We start from the raw sequence: 11,461 nt of genomic DNA, 5'->3' as shown, positions 1-11,461 counted from the left end.
TCTAAATTGTTGATGTCCTAAGAAATCAAGGATGGGTGTCGTAATTGTGTCGTTTATGCAAAAACAATAAAACCTTACTCATTTTATCGAAGTAATAAGGAAGATAGATAAAAAAATACAATTATCACTATAGAGAGTCTAAGCTAGATGGTTCACGTGTTAATTGGCATTACATGTTGAGCACATATTAAGGACACCGTAAGAATAACTTTATAGAGGTACTCTAAAAACATGAGTTCAGTATAGTTGCTCTTCTATAATCTGTCATAGGAAATGAGCACAAGAGACTCTCACGATTAAGCCAATGGATCCAATAGCCACTCAATGATCCAACAAACTTTAGACCATCAAGATGACGATAATCTTTGAGAGTAACGAAAGTGTGACCAACCAAGTTACCCCACTAGTGTCACGAGATGCAACAACTACAAACAATTCAGTAAAAGTGATCTAGTTTTACCCAAACACTAAACTACAAGTTGTAAGTGAGTGGAGTGTGTTTCTCTAATCTCATTATATGTTCACTATTGTATAGAGTTGGGAGATATCAGTCATGGTTGGTCATAGATCTATTTATAACCCTATAAATGGATCTAATTGTTGTCTCTTGTGACATATAAATCAAGGTCACTGGACATGTCCATCGATTCCTGCACAATACATGACATACATGTATTGTGAATAGTATTACGTATCCAATGCGCTCACCAGGCAAGTCATACATGTTTGGTGAATAGTGAACCAAAATATATAGTTTATATGTTCTTTATGTGTTATATCTGGTGCACTATAGAACTAAAATATTTGTTTGACATGTTGTTTGAGTGTCCTATCTGGTGCATGCTGAGCATCACAATGCTCAACTAAAAACGATAAATGAATACAAGCAACTAAAAGCTATAAATGAATACAAGCCTGACTTTGTATCTGGTGTCATGCCACGTGCATCGCTAATATGTCAAATGACTATAGAAAACCTGCACCAAGAAAATTTTCTTATCTCATCTTCAAACATCTTTACTTTTAGAAGTTTTGCCAGCATATTATATCATAATTGGTGTTTTTGAAAGTATTTTCAATAAACATCTATGCTTGTTTTTCATACATGTTACTTAGATCTATTGAAATGTATATGATTACAACGCCTAGTGGCACCAGATGATCGAGTCGTCTAATTAGACTCTTCTCTTAATAGTATGACCATCTATCATAAAATTGATCATGCACTCTATTATATCGTGGTTGGTAAAACAGAAAACTCTAGCTTATACCTTAGCCCTTGCATTTTTCCTCCTCCCTCTTTTTATGTTGAGCACTTAATCATGCTTTGCTACTAATACTGCTCAGCCTTGGATATGGACTTAATCTACCTTATTCACGATACTTAGATTAGAGGTTAGATCACTAGTTATCCCAATCACAAAACCACATGAAATATTTAATCGCTATCCTTTTCGTAACCAATGAAAACCATACAAAGATAGAAACTTAAACTTTAAATTCAAAGATGGTACTATAAACAAGTGTGAGTTACTAACTATATTTAAATTCGAGTAGTCTGTCTAAACATTTTAACCACTTGTGATCATTTAGGCAAATTCCAGAAATCTAATTTTAGTGGTATTAGCTCAATTAATATACATGCTAAATAGGGGGCAACACAAAAGAAAAAACGAACCCAAAATGTTCGCGGAACAGATGATAGTGATGTATATTTTTTACTGACTCTCTGAACATACAATTTTGAGAGGGTGGTCTACAAATTTGGTGGATCTAGAGCTCGTGAAGCTAGACAATTTAGGAGTCATTGATTTTTTTCTAAAAAATATGGAGCTAAATTGTTACTAGTTATCACTAGGCTAATGACCAAAGTTATGTAAACAGACCTCCCACACACAAATTTCCAGCCCGTCGCTTCCGCTATCCTAGCCTGCACTAACCACACTACCCCACTATGTTTTTTTCTAAAAACAACAAACTACTCCACTTTCACTCGAATAAGGGGTGTTTGAGATGGCTCCAGGTTTGAACTCTAACATGAAACTGTAGTTTATAACATCAATTTAAATAGTTTTAAAAATATGTTCAGTCTAGATAATAAACGAAATGACTTATCTAAATGTCTTCTAAAGGCTTACAACTCTAAATTCATGATTTTCTGGAGCACCTATAGATCTGGTCCGTCAACTCTACTAAATTTTTAGAGCTAAAGTTATCTAAACATGACCTAAATATAAATAATTTCTCTCACTGTCTCATTAAATAAAAATGGATGATAATGTATGTCTGTACCCCGGTCTACACAAATAGGCATGCATGCACGACAATATCGATTGTATGAAATTGTGCTGATCTGCGTTATTATATTTGCATATGGTATCCTTGCTCAAGCAAAGGTGGTTTCTAGCTAGTTTATTTGTCGATGAAATATGACATCTCTGAGTCCTTTACGAGATGCCATATTGTCATAGCAAATGGTACAACATCTAGACCTTGTTTAAATACTCGTATGCATGTCCGTGTGCAATACATGTGGGTTGAAGTGATTTAGTATAAAATTTAAATTAAAATCTATATCAAATCAGAACAACACACATAAATCGAAGTACCTATCTGCCATTATATCATGTACTAGTACTTTGTTTTTTAAACGTAAATAACACTCTTTTATGATTGTTCCACACGCAATGCTACATACAATATAAGATTGTCCCCCAATAAAGTGTATGTAATGAAATTGTAGATAACACTGTTTGTAGACAGAAGCTTAAAATATGAAATCTGCGGGAGATAACCTAAGAAGAGAAAAACTGATGTCGTCGTTTATATGCGTATGTTCCTGTACTTAGCTAACGTTTCATTCATCTCAGCGGGGATGCGAGCGGTGAGAGGGGAAGGAGGAGATGGGGAGGGGACAGTCGGAGGCCCCTCATCGATCTTGGTGGGGAGGCGGGCGGTGAAAGGGGGGACAACGTACGACGGGCGTTGTATTAGCTTCGTGGGGAGCTGAGGAACCGTTAAGTCTATAGGCTGACACTTAGGCCCCACACGTCGGAGGCGCGGGAGGCGGAACGACAGAACCATGGAGACAACCTACCCCTTACTTTCTTCATAGTAGAAGAGACTAGTAAAATGTGTGTACATTGGTTTTATTTATGCTTTAGAGTATAAAATATAGAGACATATATGTTATATCCATTAGTTAGATATGAATATGAGTTTAAAACCAACAATCATAGTTTAAATCTTTATTTTTTATATTTTTACCATTTAAATGCGCATGTGAGGTGACCCACCAGAGTGGAACATATTGTTGGCTCTAAGTCCACACTCATACCCATCTAGCTAGTCAACATAACACACATATATACTATATACTAAAATATGAAAACACTCTTAAGGGCCACGTTATTATCTAGTATAATTATAGTATAATCTATAAGGCATTAGGGCATGAACAATCCTACAACTTCAGTTTTTCAGGTACAAAAGACAACTAAAAGATTACATGATACAACTCTAATACCTTGTGTCATAAATATAACTAAGAGACAACATGTATAGGTCATGAAAAAACGAGCTCTTGCGAAGAGCCCGTTTTTTCTATCTTTTTTACTTAGCTCTTTAGAGACATCTTATGAAACCCTATACTAAATGGGGTTGTATATGCCCTTGGGCTATTTCTAGCAGATCTTATGTCTTATTCTTTATTTAAATCTTCTCTCAAACTTATCTCTGTAAACAATGTCAAACATTGTTATTTACAATTATATGCTCCCTATTTCTCAGGCTTCATTTAACACCGTCTTAGGTCATCTCCAATAGCCTAACCATAGTTTAACAAAAAATATTATTTTGCACTGTTCTATACTATTCATAGATTGAAGTTTTAATACAGGCACGAGATTATGTAACCTGTTGAAGTGACGTTGGTTATCGGGTCCACTCGCACTCGGCTGAGTGCCTGCTGGCTGCTGCCAGCGCGGTCTGCGTTGCTGTGGCCTTGACGCCTTGTCCCCGTCTTTATTTCCTTCGAAGAAATCCCTCGTCAGATAACAAAGAATCTGGAGAGTCCAACGGGACGGGAAGGACGAGGATGTGCTCTGTTAGCACACTGTCATGTGGGGTCTTAGATAGGTGGCAAATGAGCATGTTCAGCTATAAAAGGAGAGCGGTTCAAGCTATGAAGGATCATCAAAGAATCAATTTATAAACTGAAGTCTTCATTTCTCATTACTCTCATCTGCTTCCTCTCCTTCCTTCTCATGTTACTGGTTCTTCTATTTCTAGTATCTTCTGCTGTAGTGCTGTACTCTGATTTGCTAGAATAATATACAGAGTGTTCCTCTAGTTGTGCGTCCCCATCTCTCGTCTCCTTACTCTATACATGCTCTTCCTGCTACTAATTCTAGAAGCCTCTAGCGAGTGCTAACATGCTCACGGCAGCAATCTCTGTGCAACTACCTGACTGCAATGGCCATGACCCATTCAGAGACCAACTGCTTCAGCCTTCAGGGTGACTGACCGTGCGCCTGTCTGTCTGCCACGGCGGTTGTGTGCTGTGCGCCTGTGCCTGAGACCCCAATCACCCCATGCTCGCTTGACGCTTCACACACGAAGATGGTATCCTTTTTTTCCCGCAGTGTTGTACGAGTCCCAGTCCCAGAGCCTGTAGCACCACGGGCAAGGAGATGAATGCATCGTATCACCGCACGTCCTTTTTCAGAGAGGAAATCATGTCACGGCACGACGCATGAACTTGGGGCAAAAGAGGAGTCGCTGCTGGTACACCGAATGATGAGAGGGCCTGGCTGGGTACGGCTGGACTTTCACAAGTACACAAACAGGAAGCCTGCAATGCAATTATATGCAAACTAGGGAGACGGCATCAAGATTAGCGCACGGGATGGGTCAATCAAGACCCTATTTTTGTTTCAGACTTTTTTTTCAGTTTCTGGCAAAAAACTGTTGTGTACTACCAAATACCTAGTTTTTCAGTCAGATTCTATAAAATTCGATTTAATAAAAGTCATCCAAAATCAACATAAATATATAATCGGTCGAGTCATAAGAAATTCATCACCTTTTAGATCTTAAACCATATAGACATCTTAATCTTCCCTTGTATGTAACCTTAGCGATATTTAGATTTTCTTTACGGTTAGATTCTTCTCACAACTAGGTTATCAAAAAATTGGACCGAAAAAAACTCAACTGAATAGGCAGCAAATATGACGCTATTTCTTTCTTTTAACTGTTTGCAGACGAAGATGCCGTTTTTTTCTTGGACAGAAGTATTGGACGGCTGGCCTAGGCATGGTCGACCGGCCAATCACCGGTTACTACTGGCTAGTCTTTATTAAAAGGACGTAGCAAGCTAACCGAATTGTTCCAGTTCTCTGAACTGGGAAGAAGGGAAAAGATCAATGCAACAGTCAGTTGCGTGGGCCAAAAAAAGAGGATTGCCTCGTAGAGTAGTGAGTTTCACCCCTGCGTGAAAAAAAACAAACTGATTAGCTTATCATTTAAAAAAACAGTTCAGCTTTATTGAAAAGAACCCTAGTAAGCAATTAAAAAACAGTTTTAAAAGCAACATTAGGCTATACAGTATAGCCTATACTAAGTAAATAGGGTCTTATAGGTCATCTGACGACCCATCTGTTCTTGTCTGGTATATAATACTCTCTATTTGGAAAACAGGTTTGTTATGCCCATCAAGAAATTACATCTTGCTGCATGAAACGCCGAAACGGGCCTTAGCAAGTGGATGCATGGGTGTACATGACACGCATCCTGATGCCGCAGAAGCTAGAGAGACGTGATCCTCTTTTTACTGCAGCTACAGCTAGTAGCATTCGTGCTTCCAAAAGTGATCCATGATGTGATGTAAGAAAAAAAAAAGATGTAAAAACACAACATCTTTGCTAGTAGTGAGAAGATATATTTATATGACTATATATGCTATATTCTGGTAGCGAAGAAGACAGAGCTTGCACTCGCACTTTTGTGTCGCTGCCATTTTTTTTCCCTGGCGCAGATTGCATGAAGGTCTGTCAACTTGCTTGAGACGGCGATAATTCGATAAACGACCAGCGGTTATTATCGTCCACAAAGAAATTAATCTAGCCTAGCGATAAATAACATGCGCTAATAATTTAGTTTGTTTTGAAACTAAAAATGTACCTTTTCATTCTAAAATAAATGCACTCGTTTGATTGTGAATAGATCAGTGTTGTTAAGAAATTATATATATTTAATCATTGTTGTTTAGTTGTACAGAAAGATAAATAAATAAAACAAATATAGCTGGAGTTAAGTTTCTCTCGGACAAATTTTGATCTCTGGCACCGAGGAAGTAAAAATATAAAAGCGACGGCACGGCCCAGCACGGACGGCACTTCCGAGCGATTTCCTCGTCATTTCTCTCATCCGCTGCGCACCCTCTCCCACTCGGCGAAGAAGTGGGGGGAAAAGCTCGAAAGCGGGAGCCGGCGAGCGAGATGGGCGCAGGGAGCAGCCGCGCGGACGCGCCGTCGCGGCGCCGGGCGCGCCTCAGCCTCGGCGGGTGCTTCGGGGCCGGATCCTCCTCGTCCGCGCACGACGGCGGGAGCTTCGCCGCCGCCGGGCCCTCCTCCTCGCGCGCCATCGAGGTACTAGTCCCGGTACCCGCGCCGCGTCGTCGTCTGGCATCGCGGGATGCCGGAGAGCGCCGGTAGCTCCGGCACCGCTGGGGGTCCTGGACTCGGCCGTGGATTAGTCTCTGACGAGGTGCGGATTCGCCGCGCGGAATCGTTGGTTCTGACTTTAACTCAGACGCCCTCCTAGGTTGTGACTTGTGAGATTGGAGAGCGTGGTTTTGTGTAGCCGTACGGAAGGCGAAGCAGAAACTTGATTTGCTTTTTTAGCTTTGAGCTGCTAGTATTGCTCTTGTTCGATTATATGATTAGTCTGGATCAGTTAGCCAACGCACTGAAACTTTTGCGGTCCTACCACCTTCATTACATAATATCTGCGACTTGCAAAGCATGAATTATTGCATCTGGCCGTATCATACGCCCTTCCATAATGCACATGAATAAAGAGCAGATGGCTCCCAAAGCTCGCCTGTGTGCATTGAAGAGGCGGGGCCTCCAAATGGCAAGCTAAAAGCAGATTTGCCGAACTGGAACATTGTGTGTGTTTTCTGAAGTGTTTTCTGTCAGTGATAGAGTGCCTTTAGTCCCCATGTGGTATCTGATGTCAGGAAGGTATTGTCTACAGGTACAATCACGACAGTCAGGGCGACAAGTGAGTGCCCTGAATTTTCAGGCTTCTCTAGCTGCTAAGGATCTCCAGGTTTCCAGTGAGTCAAATCCAAGGCTGCATTCGTCTTCAAGTACCATAAGCCATCATCTCAGATTCAATCACCTCAATTACCATGAAAACAAGGAAGATGGCCTGGGGTCTGAAAACGCTGAAACAAGTGGTCTTCAAAGCTCATCTAGGAAACCTGTCATGGTAAGGGGAAGTCTCATTAATGAAGCTGTTAATGGTGACATATCAGGAGAAGGAATAAGTTCTATAGGATCAGAGCTGGAAAATGTTCCTAGCACAGTCTCCACTAATGAAATTGGTGGCTCAACTTCTGAATCTGGTTTGGGCCCCTCATCGATGACATCTGAAAGGATCATGTCTGACTCAGAAGTAGAGATATCTCCGCAAGGGACCTCATCCACAACTGTCATGACAAGTGAAAGATCAGATGCATCTCAATCTAGCTTAACATCTGTGTTTTCTAACTCTTCAACTGCATCATCTGTGATCGTGGAACCAATGCCAGATCCAATCCCTACAACGGCAGATGTCCCCATATTCAGTGGGCCACATGGTGAAGCTGGAGGGAGTATATTACATGACGACATGATGAGCATTTTCTCAAATGACGGTGTAGGACGCTCTATAGATTCAAGCAGCAGTGAAACAAGGAGGAGTCACAGAAGGATCCTGTGGGATGCATTTTCCAGGCGTGGCTCAAGAGGTTATCCAGAATCTGATGCTGATGAAATGGGATTTTTTAGTACATGGCTAGACCTTGGTGATGATATTTTTGAAGAGTTGGGGGAATCAAGATATTTTCATCGCAGGCGACATGGTTCAATCAGAGTAAGCCAGTATTCAAGATCCCGGGTAATTGTTATACCTGTTTTGTCGTGTATTTTTTCTGTTATGGATTTTGCTGGTCCATCTCATGGTCACAACTTAATTCTTCTTTGTTACAGATTAGGGAGCATCGCCGTGCTGTTTTTGATAGTGGTAATGAACAAAACACTGCTGCATGTCCTTTGGGGATTCATCAAATTGGCCGATGCACCTGTAATTCTTTCTTTATTGCTGAAGAATCTAGCGCCCGAGCAAGTATATCAAGAATTGTCATGTTAACTGAGGCGCTATTTGAGGTATCGTTTCCTTCGTCTTCATTTGATTATCATCAGCATTAACATTCTACGTGATTATGACACATAATTGGCAACAACAGAGAAACCTTTTTAGGATTGAACTCCAGTTCCAGGCTTTAGTCTTATAATGCTATAATCTACTCTGGCCAGTTTGAACTGGTGTTACTCATCTGTGCTGTAGTTTTGAAGTTTCATAGTTAAAAAAACATATATTCATATAGGAATAACATGTCAGAACAACAAATAAATAGTACACCCAAAACTTAGATGGTTTTATGACAATTGAAAATTTTGTGAGGCCAATGCACATCAATAAAGTTTGCAGGCAATCATGGGATGGTTCAGGCATGTTTGAAGCACAGTAGATAGAACGTTTTTAAAAGTAAAGTTGTACTTTAGTTCTGAAATTTCAAAGGAAATTGTTGCAGTGTTTGGACTATGAACTCCATTGCTACTGTCACATTTTCAGTACATTACTAGTTATTACTCTAGGTATGTGATAATGGCCTACACGATTCTTTTCAGGTGTTGGATGAAATTCACCGTCAACCTGCATCACTTTCACTTTCCATGGTCTCTGTTCAGGCTCCTGAATCTGTAGTTGATTCGTTGCCATGTAAGAGCTACAAAAAGCTTGAGACACCCCAATGCAGTGATGATATGGAACAGTGAGCTTCTCATCATTCTAATATCCCTCTGATTTTCTAAGCCTTAAGCTTTGGATAACATGTTCTTAGTATAAATATGAGATTTGCTTGAAAAAGAAAACAGATCCATATTTCGTTGACTGATAAGTTTGGCAACATACATTCCTTAGTATAATTATGAGAGTTGCTTGGAACCAAGCAGCCGCCGTCAGGGGCGTAGCCAGGATTTTTGTAGAGGGGCCATAAACAATATTTAATAGGCTATATGTAGTATGAGAGTGTCCGATTTTAGCTTAAATTTAACTTAATAGACTACATATTTTTATCAAACGCACAAACAAATAAATAACCAATGTTTATTGAAACAAAGAATGTAATAGTAATTAGTATGTATTTAATATTTATATGTTTTTTTTTGGGGGGGGGGGCGCTGGGCACCATATCATCTGTGATCAGTTAGACATCCAATGTTGGTTTTTACTGTGAAGCTGTTTTGTGTACCCTAGACCTCTGGGCTATAAAAAGAATTATGATATTTTGTTGTATGTTTTTGGTGTCACAACAGCTTTTATCACCTTGCAGTGGAATAAATGGCTGCTGGCTATCCCCCTTCTTTTTTGTTTTTGTTCTCCCCCTTTACCCCCCTTGTCATTCCTTCGGGGGTTCTGATGCTGAAACCTACCACTTTTTTTTTCTTGACAGGTGCCATATCTGCCTAACCGAATATGAGGACGGAGACCAGATAAGAACCCTTCCGTGCAAGCACGAGTTCCACCTGCAATGCGTTGACAAGTGGCTGAAAGAAATACACAGGTATCTATCCATCCTGGTTCGGTTAGATCTGCCATGCATCCTGAATACTGTCAAGCAAGGCACAGGAAGCGTTAGGGATCCCCCCTCCTCACAACGTTCCTGTCGTCACAATGCTGCAGGGTGTGCCCTCTGTGCCGTGGAGACGTCTGCGAAGTCGCCTCGTGAAGACCTTGGCGCTGCCATCCTTCCGATGTGGCGCCGGTGGATAGGGCACCACCGCCAGGCGCCAGCTGTTCCGTGGTTGAAGCTGGTTCGGTCAGGCAATGGTGATCCAACTTGGACAGTTGACACCGCAAGAGCACGTCAACTTTGACTGTCTCCCTGCCGAAGAGAATGGCCAAACCAACCCTGCGACCGATGAGTCGCTGTTCCTGTCATCAACTTTTAAGATACCGAGACTTTGTATACAGTAGCTTTTGTAGCCTCCCGCCTCGTGTATGACAGCCTGTACATATTTGTAAATTCTGGAATCAAATGTCACAATCCCCTGTTCTCGTGACCTGATGTTGTAGGGAACATATTCGGTGCTGATGGAGCCGGGAACAGAGATGTGCTGATGGAGATGGAACTTATTCGGTGCTGAGCCTTCGTGGCTTGAGCAGCGGAACTGCTGGTGAAGGTCTATTACAGAGCATGGGCTAACTACCGTAAATAACAAAAATTAAAGACAGTAAACAACAAAATTTAAATATTTTCTCAGAATTGGTAGGGGCCGCGCGAACGCGTACCCCCTCGCTCATAAATTATGACGTCTACTCTCCCATTTGGGGAGATAGTAGACCAGCACATCCATCAAGTGCAATATAGATCACTGGTCTAGGCCATAGGCCTTCTTGATAGGCTATCGACCCCGTCCAGGTAAGTATCCACAGGTCCATTTATGTAGCCACCGTGCCCCATCGTGACTCATTGCAGCGCCGAGGCGGGACTATGGGCCTGTTTGGTTCAGCTTTTTTCTGACCAGCTTTTCTGAAAATCTGGCTGTGGGGAGAATCTGGCTGTGGGAAGAATCTGAGTATCATTACGATTACGTGTGGAGAAAGATAAAGTTGTTCATAGGGCTCAGGATTTAGAAAGTGACGGATTCCTACTATTACAACGACTCAACCGATTATGTGTTTATGTTGATTTTGGATGGTTTTTGCTCAAACGAATTTTATAGAAGCTGGCTGAAAAGCTGAGCGTTTGGCAGTCCGCAGCAGCTTTTGGTGGCCAGAAGCTGCCAGAAGCCGAAACAAACATGCCCTATAATCCCCTCACTGGCCAACCGCCGAGTGCAGATGAACTGGGCCGACGAGAGTGAAAGTAGATGGGCCTAACCTGGTTTTAGCCCCTTTAAAGGGACGGCCGGTCTGAAAGTTCGCTTCTTCTCCGAGCCCAGTTTCCAGTGGGCATTTCGACTCTCTCTCTCTCTCTCTCTCTTCTTTTCTCCGGAAAAAAGAAAGAAAGCAAATTCCTAGTGTAGACGACGACGGTGGATCTTGTTTTGCAGTCAGCGGTGGCTACTGGCTAGGGCCTAGGGGTCCATCGAAGCTAGAAGAAATTGAACTCCCTGGTTGTGACCGT

The 11,461-nt window shown here is 41.5% G+C and overlaps 1 protein-coding gene and 1 non-coding gene across 6 annotated transcripts; one reads left to right on the top strand and one right to left on the bottom strand.

The window, feature by feature from the left end:
• Positions 1-6,394: 6,394 nt before the first annotated feature.
• On the top strand, positions 6,395-10,442 carry LOC100273142 (uncharacterized). 5 transcript variants are annotated; one of them, XM_008683197.3, is made up of 7 exons: positions 6,395-6,650; positions 7,261-8,142; positions 8,259-8,292; positions 8,377-8,435; positions 8,961-9,103; positions 9,785-9,895; positions 10,015-10,442. In XM_008683197.3, the coding sequence occupies exons 1-7, from the start codon at positions 6,501-6,503 to the stop codon at positions 10,058-10,060; spliced, it is 1,425 nt and encodes a 474-aa protein (XP_008681419.1). In that variant the 5' UTR covers positions 6,395-6,500; the 3' UTR covers positions 10,061-10,442. The 5 variants fall into 5 exon arrangements, with proteins under 5 accessions (XP_008681419.1, XP_008681418.1, XP_008681416.1 ...); XM_008683196.3 differs by having other exon boundaries at positions 7,261-8,166; XM_008683194.3 differs by having other exon boundaries at positions 8,259-8,435.
• Positions 10,443-10,600: 158 nt separating this feature from the next.
• On the bottom strand, positions 10,601-10,761 carry LOC111589389 (U1 spliceosomal RNA). The gene has a single exon (XR_004849807.1). It is a non-coding gene; the product is annotated as a U1 spliceosomal RNA (small nuclear RNA).
• Positions 10,762-11,461: the final 700 nt, after the last annotated feature.

Source organism: Zea mays, chromosome 5, assembly GCF_902167145.1.
Source record: "Zea mays cultivar B73 chromosome 5, Zm-B73-REFERENCE-NAM-5.0, whole genome shotgun sequence".
Taxonomy (NCBI): domain Eukaryota; kingdom Viridiplantae; phylum Streptophyta; class Magnoliopsida; order Poales; family Poaceae; genus Zea; species Zea mays.
The sequence above is the reverse complement of the archived record's forward strand: the minus strand, read 5'-3'. Positions and strand labels throughout refer to the sequence as shown.

Bases quoted from the DNA above. Each gene is read 5' to 3' on its own strand.
- LOC100273142 (NM_001147589.1), top strand. From the start codon at position 6,501: ATGGGCGCAGGGAGCAGCCGCGCGGACGCGCCGTCGCGGCGCCGGGCG. The intron at 6,651-7,260 runs GTACTAGTCCCG...TATTGTCTACAG, and splicing joins CCTCCTCGCGCGCCATCGAG to GTACAATCACGACAGTCAGG. The intron at 9,104-9,784 runs GTGAGCTTCTCA...TTTTCTTGACAG, and splicing joins TGCAGTGATGATATGGAACA to GTGCCATATCTGCCTAACCG.